Source organism: Somniosus microcephalus, chromosome 13, assembly GCF_052327205.1.
Source record: "Somniosus microcephalus isolate GS21.2 chromosome 13, FLI_Smic_1.0, whole genome shotgun sequence".
NCBI lineage: Eukaryota > Metazoa > Chordata > Chondrichthyes > Squaliformes > Somniosidae > Somniosus > Somniosus microcephalus.
In genome coordinates, this window is record NC_140999.1 from 29,860,450 (window position 1) to 29,875,367 (window position 14,918).

A 14,918-nucleotide genomic window follows, 5' to 3' on the forward strand; every position below is an offset into this window, starting at 1 on the left:
CTCTGAGCTTTTTCTCTGGGCCTCGCCATTGTTCTTTTCAGCAGATTTGATGTACAGGTCTCTCCAGGCCGAGATTCAAGGCTGCAATGAGCAGGATGTGGATGGAGAGCAAGATGAACCCTCCCCTTTAAGAACTGGCCGGCGCCATTGTGTCTGTGTTCCATTGCTGACTGACATCACATGAGCTCCGCCAGCGCTCTGAGGTAGCGCCTCGCTCCTCGGCCTTTGCACCTTAAGACAGGTGAGAAGCGCCCGATTTAGCGCTCCAATCGCCTCCAGGGGTGATAAAAGCCAAGTTTGCAGTCGGAGGCGATAATTAGCGCCAGGTGCTAAATTTTGCCCCCGGCCAATAATCGCCCTCCAAACGGGGCGATACTGAATTCCCCCCGCCCCCAAGTCTAAGCTTTTGAGAGAGGCTGAGGCCTTGTTGGGAAAACATTAATGAAGACAGCAAACAACATAAAAGACAATTCAATGGATAAATGAAGGTGTTCAATGACAAAATGCAATCATGTTATTGTGAAATACATAATTTTTTTTGTTTAAAACCTTATTTTGCACATTAGAACTTTTAGTAACTGGGAGAAAAGCAGTAGCTGACAAGTGTTTCAAAAGGTGCATCGAGTTCAACTTTGTTTTTATGAGCTTTTTTGTCATTGGAAGATTCTCCTGACTGGTATTCAGAATTGATTGAGAAACTCCTAAGGACTTCTGCAAACAATGACAGTCTCCTAGTCACTTTCCTTGCTTTTGATTCATACAATCCCTACCTTGCTGCTATGATTTGCCACTGTGTTGTTTAGATCAACAAAGCGTAATGGCAAAAGTGTAAGAAAAAAATAACTGACACAGGAAGTGTGCGCTAGACACACAATTTGAATATATAGTTTATATATAATATATTTATATTTTAATGACCGTTGTTAATAATTTGCAGTTAAATAGCTACTTTACGCACAGACAAGCATACCAAGATGCTTTACAAAGATCAAAAAGGAGGAAGAGGAAAGTTAGGAGTGGTAACTGGAAGCTTGTTGAGAAGATGAGTTTCAAGAAGGCTTTTGAGTGTGCAACGCCCCGGACTGAGAGAATTAGAGAGGTGGAGGGATGGAAGAAAGAAATTCCAGAGAATATAGCCAATGCAGTTGAAAAGCTCTACCACCAATGGAGGGGTGAAGGGGAGAGGGAATGTACAGAAGATCAGATTCAAAGGAATAAAAGGCATGGGAGGGACGCAAGGGAGGAGGAAGTTACTGAGATGGGCAGAGGTGAGGTGTGGAGGGATTTGAAGATAAACAGGTAGAAACCAGGGGGATGGTGAGGCAATGAAGATAATGGATGAGTAGGACATCAAATTTAGATATTGGGGAAATTTAAATTATCAGGTTGTGCTCGTCTTACCCTTAGTCTTTCAGGACCATCCATACAGTGGTTCTGGTTATCCTTTCCCACCCTGCTCTCAGGCTGTATAGTGATTATTGATGCAGACTACTTTAATAGGACACTGGGATGTATGATCATCTACTCTCTCATCTCCATTTCCAGGCTACACCCAGGGTTCTTGGATTAATTCCAACAGGTCATACATTCTTCAAACACTGAATTGACAATTAAGCATGCTTCATCATATTACTTTATGAAGTTGCTTGGAATATTGAAACTGGCTTTCTGAATCATTTTTAATTTTGTATCTGCAAAATCAATTTTAACACTTAGCAGGTAAGTAAAATAAAAATGTTAATTTTCCAATTAATTTTTCCAATTTTTTTTTTTAACTAACCACGGTTGGCTGATTAAAAACTTCAGTTGGCAGAAGATGCAATATAACATTAAAAAAAAAATCAGATATTTGATCAGAGTTTGGAAATCTTTAAAGCCTACTGATGCAAGCATTTGAACTTGAATAAAACTTTTACACCAACATCACAAAGAGAAGGCTATTACGGGCTTCAGGGGTCAGACTGCAGGACTGAATAAACAAATTAACAGGCAATAAAGAGGTCTGATAAAGGCAGCACAGAACAGAAAAGATAGCAAAATATCTTTGAAAAAAATATAATCAGAAAAACAATAAAAAGTGAAGCTAAGCTGCAATATTTAAGAACTTTGGTTTCTAATTTGCTGCTTGTATTTGTTCAATGCTAGTCACCTAATTAACATTTTGTACAGAAGGATTCTTTTTTTTTAAATCAGGGAGCTTCTTAAATAAAGTCTACATATTGCATTCAACCACTCTAATGTATAACACAATTTGTGTGGCGATAAGCTGAAAGTGGAATAGAGCAAATTCAGCTTCTTGGTAATGGCAAATAAGCTTTTGGGAGAACTAGTTATACTTCTTTGTTTATATGCAATGCATTTACCTATGTTAGATCAGCTAGAGTGGAGATTTTACACACAGGACCAGATTAAGTGATTGTGGAATCGTTATTCGTTAATTAAAACTGTGCCAAAAATTTAGAAACCAAAGTCTTTCAGCCTAGTGCTGAACCCAGAGGCCCGTATAATACTGTGAACAAAACTAGCTGCACATCGATATTGTAATGCCCTCCCTTGAATATAGCAGTCAAGGATTTTCTCACCAGGTCGCTGACCAGTGGGAGGGATTTACGCCGTGGCTTAATGTCAGGCATGCTGTCAATGCTACGCAGAAATTTAACCGCTGCTCCCCTAGTTATAAGTGAAACAAAAGACAAAAGAAAAAATAACAAAAGTAAACATAAAAAAAAGAAACAGAGAGAATTACTAGCAAGCAAGGCAACAGGCACAATTCATGACTATCAGATGCCTCAGAGCATAGTGGCAGGTCACTGTGGGAGAAAAGAAATGTCTCACCAAATCACTAACAAGATTTTTGGGTTTTTTCTTTCGAAGATCTGGCATACTGTCAATACTGTAAAGCCCACCGCCAGGCCTAGAAAAGACAGCAATAGCAAAGTGAAGTACCAGTACACAGGTGGGGGGAAAAACTCCGAGGCCTGACCAAGTATGGTCTTGGACAACAGTAATCCTGTATAATATAGAACAAAATGTAAACAATGTTACCAGTGCTGCACACTGCATTTACTGTGGTAGGAAAATGAAAATACCAGTATTTCTTGAACCTCTTTTATAAGTATTGAAAGAGCATGTTGTGAATAACTGTTTGGCAAACCTTTACTTTCATTAAGGAGAGATGGTGTGGAGATGCCGGAGTTGGACTGGGGTGGACAAATGTAAGAAGTCACACAACACCAGGTTATAGTCCAACAGCTTTATTTGAAATCACAAGCTGTTGGACTATAACCTGGTGTTGTGTGACTTCTTACATTAAGGAGAGAGACCAGGTTTGAAACTGCTCCAAACTGCATTCAATAGATAAGTTATACTTTTAACGGTTGTTTTCCAGATTCATCTTCCACCAACTATTTGGACTTTGAGGCTTACATACAGTAGTATTAAGCAAAAATACAATTAATAGAAACTGGTCTGTTTTGATTTGAACTCAAAGTTGCCTTCCAAGCTTTGATAAATCACCTCCTCAATTAATTTTCAATACATAACTATTTTGTAACTCTGCTAATGGCTGCTAGCTTCAGTGTATTCAGTACAGAAACGGAAAAATGTGCTTTTGTTACTTCCCTAAAAACAACATACTTGCACACTAAACTCTATCTGTAAGTAAATCAAATTGCTTTAAAATGACCACTGATAATATTACCAATCACCCTTCCATTTTATCCTAATGTTTCTATAATTTCTTCAGTTCTTTTTTTTTTAAGCTTCAAAACATGTTTCAGAATTGGATGTTCTTTCTGGACTGGTAATATTAAGCCCCGATTCTAACCTAGCCCTTCCAGCGTGCACAGGGTGGAAGGGCTGGGTTAGAATCGGGGCTTAATATTACCAGTCCAGAAAGAACATCCAATTCTGAAGCATTAAAATATCCAATCCTGAAGCATTAAAATCACGACGGGAATGTCGCGCAGTGTTCCCGTCCCTCGCTGTTTTAACAAGGCAGAGTCAGGCCTGGGAGGGCCTAATTTACTTAACGCCTGTTTAACCGGCACAAAATGGGCAGCCGTAAGTTGAATTTTTCCTCCACTATTCTTTTCATTGCATATGTTTCCATATAGAGCTACCCTTCTACATAAGCAGCTCAGTGCACGAGAATCATTTTTATTATATTGTGAGCTGAAAGTGATAGTACTGTAATAATATTTTCTTTTTGCTGAATATTAAGACGACCATAAACATTAATCAAGAAGTAGAATTAATTGTTTTTCAAAACTGTAGAAAGGACTATGTACCACTGGAAGAGGACATTACTTAATTAATTAGCGTGCCAGTATTAGACACAATAGATCGTACAGAACCAAATGGTGCACAAGAAATGCCCCCAATAAAGGAATATTTCTGCTAACCATGTTCCCATTAATCAACACCAGCTATGTTTTTCCTCTCAGCCTGTATCCCAAGAACTTCCTTAGAAAAGTTCAGTTCTTCCACTATCATTTTCCTCCATTTTGTTTACCTTAAGCCCTCCCTCACAGCACTAAAGTCTTCTTCAATAAAATCTATTACTTGAACCTTATACTTTTGCTATAATCCTCACCAAAAAGTTACATTGTATTTATATGTTCCCTCAATTCCAGACATCGGGGACAGACTGGCTTCTTTAGTATGTGGATGTAAAGCACTCTCTGGGTAGATTACATGGAGTCAGAGTCACAACAGCACAGGAGGCCGTCATTCGGCCCATCGAGTCCGTGCCGGCACTCTGTAGAGCAATCCAGTCAGTCCCGTTCCCCGCACTATCCCCGTAGCCCTGCAAGTTTATTTCCCTCAAGTGCCTATCCAGTCTCCCCTTGAAAACATTGAGTATCTCTGCTTCCACCACGTCCGTCGGCAGCAAGTTCCAGGTCCTCACCACTCGCTGCGTAAAAAAGTTTTTCCTCATGACCCCCTGTATCTCTTGCCCAAAACCTTAACTCTGTGACCCCTACTCCTTGTACCATCAACTAGTGGGAACAGCCTTTCCCTGTCTAGCCTATCCAAACCCGTCATAATCTTGTACACCTCTATCAAATCACCCTTCAACCTCCTTTGCTCTAATGAAAATAATTCCAGCTTCTCCAACTTGTCCTTGATCCCCAAGATCCCCCATCCCCAGAACCATTCTGGTAAATCTCCTCTGCACCCTCTCAAGGGCCTTCACATTCTTCCTAAAGTGTGGTGACCAGAACTGGACACAATGCTGCAGTTGTGGCCCAACCAGTGCTTTATAAAGGTTCAGTATAACTTCTCTACTTTTGAACTCAATACCTCTATTTATGAAGCCCAAGATCCCATATGCTTTGCTAACCACTCTCTCAATATGTCTTGCCACCTTCAGGGACCTATGCATATTAACTCCCACGTCCCTCTGTCCCTGCACACTCTTTAAAACTGTGCCATTAAGTGTATATTGCCTCTCCCTGTTCCTTCTGCCAAAATGCATCACCTCACACTTCTCTATTAAATTCCATCTGCCACTTGTCTGCCCAGTCTGCTAGCTTTTCTATGTCCTGTTGCAGTCGATTGGTATCATCCTCAGTTTGCCACACCCCCAAGTTTGGCATCATTGGCAAATTTAGAAATTCTACTCTGTATTCCAATATACAGGTCATTTATATACATCAAAAAAAGCAGTGGCCCCAGCACTGACCCTTGGGAACACCACTGTCTACCATCCTCCAGTCTGAAAAACAGCCATTTACCACAACTCGCTGTTTTCTGTCCTTAAGCCAATTCCTTATCCAAGCTGCCACTGACCCACCTATTCCACGAGCCTCAATTTTGTTAACCAGTCTTCTATGTGGTACTTTGTCAAACGCCTTCCTAAAATCCATGAAGACAACATCCATTGCATTCCCTTCATTAATCCTCCCTGTTAATTCATCAAAAAATTCAATTAGATTAGTCAAACAAGATCTGCCTTTTACAAATCCATATTGGCTCTCCTTAATCAGCTTAAACCTCTCCAAGTGCCTGTTAATTTTTTCCTTGATTATTGTTTCTAAAACTATTCCCACCACTGATGTTAAACTGACCGGCCTGTAGTTACTAGGATTATCCTTACACCCTTTCTTGAACAATGGTGTCACATTTGTCACTTTCCAATCCTCAGGCACCTCCCCCACATCTAGGGAAGATTGGAAAATTATGGCAAGCCCTTCCGCTATCTCCTCCCCCAATTCCCTTAGCAATCTGGGATGCAAGCCATCTGGACCAGGTGGCTTATCCACTCTAAGCATTCCCAGCCTTTCTAGTACATCCTGTCCATCAATTTGCACCCCTTCCATTGCTTCTACCTTTTCCACTTCTACCGATATTTTGTCAGCATCGACCTCCTTAGTAAACACCGATACAAAGAACTCATTGAGTATTGTAGCCTTGCCCTGCGCTTCTAAGCATATATCACCTTCTTTGTCCTTAATAGGTCCCACCCCGCCTCTTACTACCCGCTTACATGCTGGTAGAAGACTTTTGGGTTCTCTTTTATGTTAACTGCCATTCTACTCTCATATTCTCTCTTTGCCAATCTTATTTTCATCTTCACTTTCCCTCTCAACTTATTGTATTTGGTCTGGTTCTCCCTCAAAGAATTCCCCTGACATGCATCATACACCCTCTTTGTTTCATCATCTTCTCTATCTCCCTCGTCATCCAAGGAGCCCTTGCTTTGGTTCCCTTACCCTTCCCATAGAAGAAAACTAGGTGGGGAAGATCACACGCTCATAATGGAGCCTGCCTGATCTTCTGTCCATTTTAATTAATGGTTGGAAAATCAGCAGGGCCCATTACAGGTGTGCAATCCTTTCTACCGGTTTTCCGCTATCCACATGATGTGCAGGTGATGCTTGGCGTCCAAGTGCTAAAGAGGAAAATTATATTACTACTGCCTAATGGTGAGTGCCTTTCTTTGTAAAGTGCTGATATGTAAAGCAGAAAGGAAACTTCAAGGCCTTGTTAATTTTTGTTGCATAGAAACGGTTGATGCTTTCCACAAATTTGAAAAGGGTGATGTCATCGGCTCGTCAGATCTGAAAATTTTCAAACAGGGGTCCAGCTATACAATGGCCCTCTCCTGACTGTAAAGGAAAAACCTATTTACTAAACTTAATTATAAATCAGTGACAGTGCAACTCAATCATTTCCCTTTAACTGTAAAAACATAGGAAAATATACCCTAAATATCAGTGACTGCACCATCTGAAGTAAAACGCCTCCGGCCCGAAAAAAAATCCGAAAGTACCCGTAGTCTCCGGAGCTTTGGTGTCTTCAGGTCCTGGGCCACCAGGCGTATGCCTGCGTAAAGGCCCACGGATCCCAGGGACGCAGGCAATTCGGAATTGTGTTTTATTTAGGGATTTCTCATAAGCCTATGGAGATTCCATTTACAAACAGAATCCCATTAAGCTTACCAGAAATCCCCAAATAAAACACAATTCTAATAAAAATAAATATTCCCATGTTCAAAATTAATTAAAAGTCCCTTTGATTAAGCATTTAAAATAAAATTTAAAAAAATTTGACAAATAGTAAAAAAACATTTTATTCTGGCCCAAAATTTACATGAACTAATTTTAATTGTTTTTGTATGCTTTAATAATTTTTAAATTTAATTTTACATTTATTTTAACCCTTACATTGGTAAAAGCAGGCCTTGCGCCCGCTTTTACCAGGCATAAGGGATTCGTAGGCATTCGCTGGGCAGTAGCCCACCTCTATGCCAGCAAAAGTGTATTTGGGGCGCAGGCGGACGATCTGTCAAGGATAAACGAGACAGATCGCAAGTTCCAGGTTTTCGCACATGCGGACGATCTGTCAAGGATAAACTTGACAGATCGCAAGTTCCAGGTTTTCGCACATGCAGAAATCTGGAATTTGCTGGGCCATTCTGAGGACTTAGGACTTTAACTTGACTGCAGCTGCTCTATGTGCCATAAATAGGCATGATGTCCAAATAAAGAGAGGGGCATTTAAACTATAAAGGGTCAAACTTGTGAACTTCTTAAACATTCAAATGAATGAAGCTTAATGTGCAAATAGTTGCACTAGATCCTTACAAGCCACAAATCTCACACTCTTCATTTAGGCAGTGCAACCATACCAAGCACATGGAGCAGCTTGGGGCACTTGCATGTTTTCAAAAAACTTGTGTAAGGTAGGTCCTATGTGCAATGTTTATATATGCGTAAACTATGTGCGTAACTGTTACCCCTGAGCCTAGAGACTTTCTAGTGTGCCTACCAACATCCATCAGTCGTCCACATCTACGTAACAGTGGTTATGGTGGGGCTACCCCAATCTAACCGCTCCCCTAGATGGGGGAGCGGAAGTTGGAAACTGCTGCTATTCATAAGACTCTGTTCCTTCTGATTTAAAATGGTGACTACTCCCAATGTCCCTTCAGCAATGCAAGGATGGTTCTGAGCTTGAGTCACTTGTGTTCCTGCTTTCAGAGGCGCTCCCTGACAAGCCTGGAGCTGGTACAACACTCAGTCGGATGCACCTGCACATGTGCTTGCAAACAACTTTGAGAGGATCTCTCCACAGGAGGCACATTCAAAAGTTTCTGAACCCTTTGTTAAAAGATGCAAGTCAATCTAATGTCACAGACTATTGCGGTTCTCACTACAATGAGAGTGCTGACGCTTACCAAAGGCAAACTCCACAACAGATAATTGTTTATCCATCTTTCCCATTACCTGAGGAATTAAGTCAAGGGACGTCTTCACACTATCCAAGCGTTTAATCAGCATTTTCTGGGATGGAGGAAGACCAATCATAAGAAAAGGCAATCTGCACGATTCTCCGCCCCCCCCCCCCCTTTTGCTCCTGCTGCCTCTTAACTGCGCTTCAACCACTTTCTCATCTTCTACCCTTTCCACTGTGCTGTGTAATATCCAGTGCTCCCTTCTGACCCTTCACAATTATAAGTCCTGATATGCTAGTACATGGGCTGATGCTTAAGTAAAAGTGGCGACACTGAGTGGTCTGGTGTACGATGCTGCTCCAACCTGGCTGTGGCCTACTGCTTCCTGCATTATCATCTATAATGAGAGTACAAGGTACATTAAGGAGAGCATAAGTACACTTTGCCAATTCACCACAGCCTTTGAAAGTAACGAGTTACTGCTTCTGCTTTCTCCCTGTGAAAGCATTAGCTGTACATGTTAGCAACCCTTCAAATCAGGAGAAGGTTGCATGAATTTGATCCGTGTGTCCCTCCCATCTTCATAATAGGAAAGTCTTCCATTATCAGCATGTCCATATAGGTCAACATCATTTGTTCAAAAGTTGCCAGGGGCTTCATTGTGCTGCTGCCCAAACCAGTATCATTGTGCACCCTACTGTGAAAATGACAAGTTGTTGTCATAGTGAAGTCTAAAAAAACAGCAACTTTACTGCATGATCTTTACACAATTATACCCGTGTTAACTAGTGCAAAATATGTCCCTGTGACAACACTTTCAAGACCTTAAACCATCAGATCCATTTTCATATTACTTTGGTGGCTAACCTCATTCTTCCATGCTTTTTGAGCTTCTGATCCTGTATTAAAACATTCAATAATCCACACCAAGACTGCCTTGACCCAAATGTGGTCTTTACTAAAATGTTTCTTGTGTACCATTAGGGAGACAGTTATACTTAAATCAGATAATAGGGTAATTTTCTAATGTTCGAAGTAGCCATTGCCTGTGCATTCACGTCCCTTACTGCACAGCTGCATTATGGCCTGGTGAATAAGCAGCTCATTAACTGCTTGAGAAATGGGAAAATGGCAATCAATGCTGTAAATGTCTGACTTCTCAGTTTCTACTGAGTCATAATCATCAAATTTGACCAGAGGAAACTGGAGTGCAACTGTGAGTTTGACTGACAGATAAAACTCAGGAAAGAAATGGGTGAATTTTAACAATTTTTTCTAAAGGAGAAAAGTATAGACCAGTGTATTTAAATGTTCCCTCAACTCCAGATAGTTAAGTTTTCCTAGTCGCTACTAAATGCTAGACTAATATAGCTTATTAAGTTATATGATTACAGGTTATAGACTCAATTCAGAAACTGTTCTGCACTCACTTGACGATTCCTACCATGAAAAAAATTAAGCGGTTCTCAATTTGATAATAATTGGAGTCTTCCACTTTTGGTCTCATTTTCTTTGTAGCCTGCCAGATGTTCTACAGCAGTAAAATCTACAGTAACAAAGTTTTTCATAGCAATAATATACTGGGGTAGATTTTCATCTTGCCGCCCAGACGCAAACAGTCATTGCAGATCAGCTGCCCGGTATAGAAACTGCTCAAATTTAATTTCCACTGAAGTCAATGGAAATGGAAATGAAAATGAAAATCAGGTAGTTTCTATAATGGGTGGCTGATCCACAAACCCGTTTTATGCTGGGGCGACAAGCTGAAAATCAACCCCATCTACATATTTAAATTGCTTCCTAAAAGCAAGTAAAATAATTATTGAGCGTGCTAAAAATTAAACTAGCTTGAAGGCGAACACTGGTTATTAATCAAATTGTCAGTTTTGAGATCATCATATATAGTACCAATTGTAGCACACTCTGAAATACATTACATTACAATGCTGAAAGACATTTTAGAAACCTGCATCCCAAGATCAAAATGGAAGCACTGAATAACAAACCTATTTTCCCTCAGGCTTAGGCTTCCAGTAAAGCCCGCCACACGACATGGATTATAAAAATGAGCAGCACCAAAGTACTTTTTAGTATTGAGAAATTCAAATTTAGAAAGTATTTTAATATTGATGTATGCAATCCATAAAGTGCAGTTTCTGCTACATACTAATTAATGAAACTATACTTACCCTCCTTTAAACCAAAGTGGCTTAGGTAGATCACCAACACCTTCCCCAAGTTGTGCCTATGAAAAAAAAAGTTTATTTGCAAAAGACAACTTGATACTCTTTCAATAATGTCAAAACTCAACATTTCACAGTAGAACTGATTTTAATATTCTCTATCTTCCTTAATAATTACACTTTCCAGTGTACTTTGATATAAATGCTGCCTAAAGCAATTAGATAGAGGTTTGCTGCTTATACAACAAGTATTTATATAGCACCTTTAACATAGTAAAACATCCCAAGGTGCTTCACAGGGGTATTAGAAGACAAAAAATTTGACACCAAGCCACAGGTGGAGAAATTAGGGCAGGCGACCAAAAGCTTGGTCAGAGGTAGGTTTTAAGGAGTGTCTTAAAGAAGGAAAGAGGTGGAGAGGTTTAGGCAGGGAATTCCAGAGCTTATTGCCTAGGCAACAGAAGGTACAGCCACCAATGGTTGAGCGATTATAAATCAGTGATGCTCATGAGGGTAGAATTAGAGGAGTGCAGATATTTCGGGGAGTTATGGGATTGAAGGAGATCACAGAGATAGGGAGGAGCGAGGCCATGGAGGGATTTGAAAACAAGGATGAGAACTTTGAAATCGAGGCGTTCCTTAACCAGGAGCCAATGGGTGATGGGTGAACGGGACTTGGTGCAAGTTAGGACACGGGCAGCCGAGTTTTGGATCACCTCATGTTAACGTAGGGTAGAATGCAGGAGGCCAGCCAGGAGTGCGTTGAACTAATCAAGTCTAGAGGTAACAAAGGCATGGATGAGGGTTTCAACAGCGGATGAGCTGAGGCAAGGGTGGAGACGGGCGATGTTAGAGGTAGAAATAGGCGGTCTTAGTTATGCTGCAGATATATGGTCGGAAGCTCATTTCAAGGTCAAATATGACACCAAGGTTGCGAACAGTGTGGTTCAGCCTCAGACAGATGTTAGGGAGAGGGATGGAGTCAGTGGCTCGGGAATGGAGTTTGTGGCGGGGACCGAAAACAATGGCTTAGGTCTTCCTAATATTTAATTGGAGAAAATTTCTGCTCATCCAGAACAAGATGTCGGACAAGCAGTCTGACAATTTAGAGACCGTGGAGGGGTCGAGAGAAGTAGCAATGAGGTAGAGCTGGGTGTCGTCAGCGTACATGTGGAAACTGACGCTGTGTTTTCAGATGATGTCGCCAAGGGGCAAACATGCAGATGAGAAATAGGAGGGGGCCAAGGATAGATTCTTGGGGGGACACCAGAGGTAATGATGTGGGAGCGGAGATAGAAGTCATTGCAGGTGATTCTCTGGCTACGAGTAGATAGATAAGAATGGAATCAGACGAGTGCAAGTCCCACCCAGCTGGACGACGATGGAGAGGCGCTGGAGAAGCAATTCTTACTTCTGATGACACCTATAACATACAGCTTAATTTCAGACATAAGAATAAATGCCCAGTAAAAAAAAAAGGCTATAGGTCAATCACGCCAACTCCATCCAGTCATGCATGATTATCTTAGCATCTACTTCCCTTCCCTCCACACTGTCGATCCTCTACCTTCCCTTCCAAAAAAACTAAGCATTCCTACTAATGTCTCTATAACCCTCAATTCCAATTCTCAACAGATATTGATCCAGCTCTCATGTCAATGCCAAAGGTGCACCAATCATAGCAAGATATGAATTCAGGTGCGATGATCAAGACTGAAACAGTAGCACCAGTAAAGACTGGTAAAGTACCTTCCTTTTTTATTTTGAGATAACAAAATAATGCAACTTAATACACTATCTTCCTATCTCTACCTAGGCGTCGATAATAACCCCAACAAGGGGGAGGGGGTTAGGGCCCTAGTGACGTGAGGCTATCAAAAAAAAATTCAGAACAGTTGCACACTTTTTAATCTGGTGACAGTGCTGAGTAATCATTTAATAGGTCAGGCATAGTATAGGACACCTGCTATAGAGGGTTCCCATGGAGCGCCTCTAATGGGCCAGTGATACTACGGTTACAGTTCTCAGATCAGTGACCTAAATGGCATGATATTGAGCCCCTGCATCATTATTTGCCTAAAGGCAGTGGAATTCTGCAAATGAATGCTTGCAAATATGCAGAGCTACGCCTACCGACCCCTGAATAGTTAAATTTTAAATATTAGGCGTGTGTCGTTGATGTGCTGTCAACATTAAAAATCAAATTTAAGAAGTGTCCCCATATGGTCAAACGGGTCACCTGGAAACTTTTAAAAACTTGACTTTGTGCTGGACTGCAGTTTATGGGAAGGGCAATTATTAGGAGATTGCCTCCTGAAGATGGTGTCAAAATTCTTGCCTTTCGTATGGTCCAGTCAGATCATCAACCTGACTCCACAATTATACCACTGGTATATACATCACAAAACAGCTTTTAATGTCTGAACCAGTAATGGAACATGGACGGACGGACGGGCGCACGCACGCACGCACACACGTTACGTCCAACTACCCAACAGATTTCACCTTTTTAAATACTGTGCAAGATAAGCAAATTAGGCAGTATAGCATGCAACAGTATCTTAATTATTCCTATATCACACCAGATTTAGGAATTATGTAGCATGCTTTCCTGCACATAACTGTGGTTTTTATGTTGTATGTTCCCATTTACTGAGTTTAATAAATATTACTGTAAATTTCAGAATTGAAAATAATAGTGTCAGTTTTAATTGCACCATGATAAAGCAGTCTATAATTTTCCACAATTATTGAGTGGTGTTGTACACTGTAAAATATTCCAACTATTATGTTGGATGGTGTGGTTACTGAGAGGTTTAACATTTTTGATGGGTATTCCAGACTGTCACGTCAACTCAGTCCAACACATGCCTACAATGATGTTTTGCTAAGTAGTACAATAGTGGTGGCAATGCATTACAACCAGAACTTAGAATATTCATCCATTTCAAATTTCTGAGAATTTCACTGGGTATAAAGGGGTCTATTAGCACATTCTCTGCAAATGCAAGCATAAATAAAATGAACGGATTTCTAAATGTTTGTATGCAAACTTTTGACAGCATCATTAGATAGTAACTACAACTTTGATATAAAAATTAAGAACAGTTGTTATAAAATTGTGACATCTCCCACACAGATATGAAGTTACTAACTGATGAATCATAAACCAAATGGGTACATTATTAATGATTTAAATAACAGCAACAATAAATTCAGAAACATGAATAAGTTATTTTAAAAAATCATTATTTTAATTGGTACATAAAGTATAACGTGAATCAAGAGCTGTAACAGAATCAGCATGTTATAAATATCACCATGACCACAATTTCATCGGTCTACTGATATTGCTACTGCATATAGATCATAGGAGAAAAAATTTAAAATGATAGCGAGATCTGACCAAATATTCTACCAAAATTGGAAAAGATTAAGACCAAGGAATTAAGGAGATTTATTCCAAAACATAGGACTCAATCCAAGTATTATTAAATGTTTAAAAATTAACTGACGTTTTGTTTCCACACACCATTTTATTTCAATTATTCTATCTTTCCATGGCATGGTGGTATAGCATGTTGGAGCACCAATGAGCTGTGCCAGAGTGAGGGAACATCAGTTGCTGAGTTTCCAAATCTCAACCACTCTGCGGTGGCAAGGCATATTGTGAAGGCCAGGCGGAAGTGGGGGAGGATGGTATGAAAATTCAGAGCAAGAGTCGTCACTGGCCCACTGTTGCACCCCTCCAGAGGCTGCCCCAAGAGCACTAGGCATGTACACGCAATATTTGCAATTACTGTACATAAGTTTTTTTGTTTTTTTTTGCAGAGGTTGCCAACGCGATTGGTAGATTGCCAATTCTGAAACTGAGAAAAAATGCTGGTTCAAAGAAGTACGTATTGGTAAGCGTGACAATGACTAACTATATGGTTGGGGTCCGGCTCAACAGGGATGTCATGTTCAAGCACTTCTTGAAGTTGACTTTTTCCCCTCAGTTCATGATTTTTGAATTGTGCCTAGCATGTGCTATACAGGCTACCATTGGAAAACTC

At 40.4% G+C, this 14,918-nt stretch overlaps 1 protein-coding gene across 1 annotated transcript in view; it reads right to left on the reverse strand.

Annotated features, from left to right (window-relative positions):
* LOC147108174 (protein unc-13 homolog A-like) overlaps nt 1–14,918 on the reverse strand; it is a 470,724-nt gene that overhangs the window by 228,713 nt on the left and 227,093 nt on the right. The window contains exons 12-13 of the mRNA XM_086004706.1: nt 10,870–10,925; nt 2,836–2,914 (exon numbers count right to left, since the gene is read on the reverse strand). Of these exons, the coding sequence (XP_085860832.1) occupies nt 2,836–2,914; nt 10,870–10,925 (135 nt within the window). The remainder of the gene's footprint in view (nt 1–2,835; nt 2,915–10,869; nt 10,926–14,918) is intronic.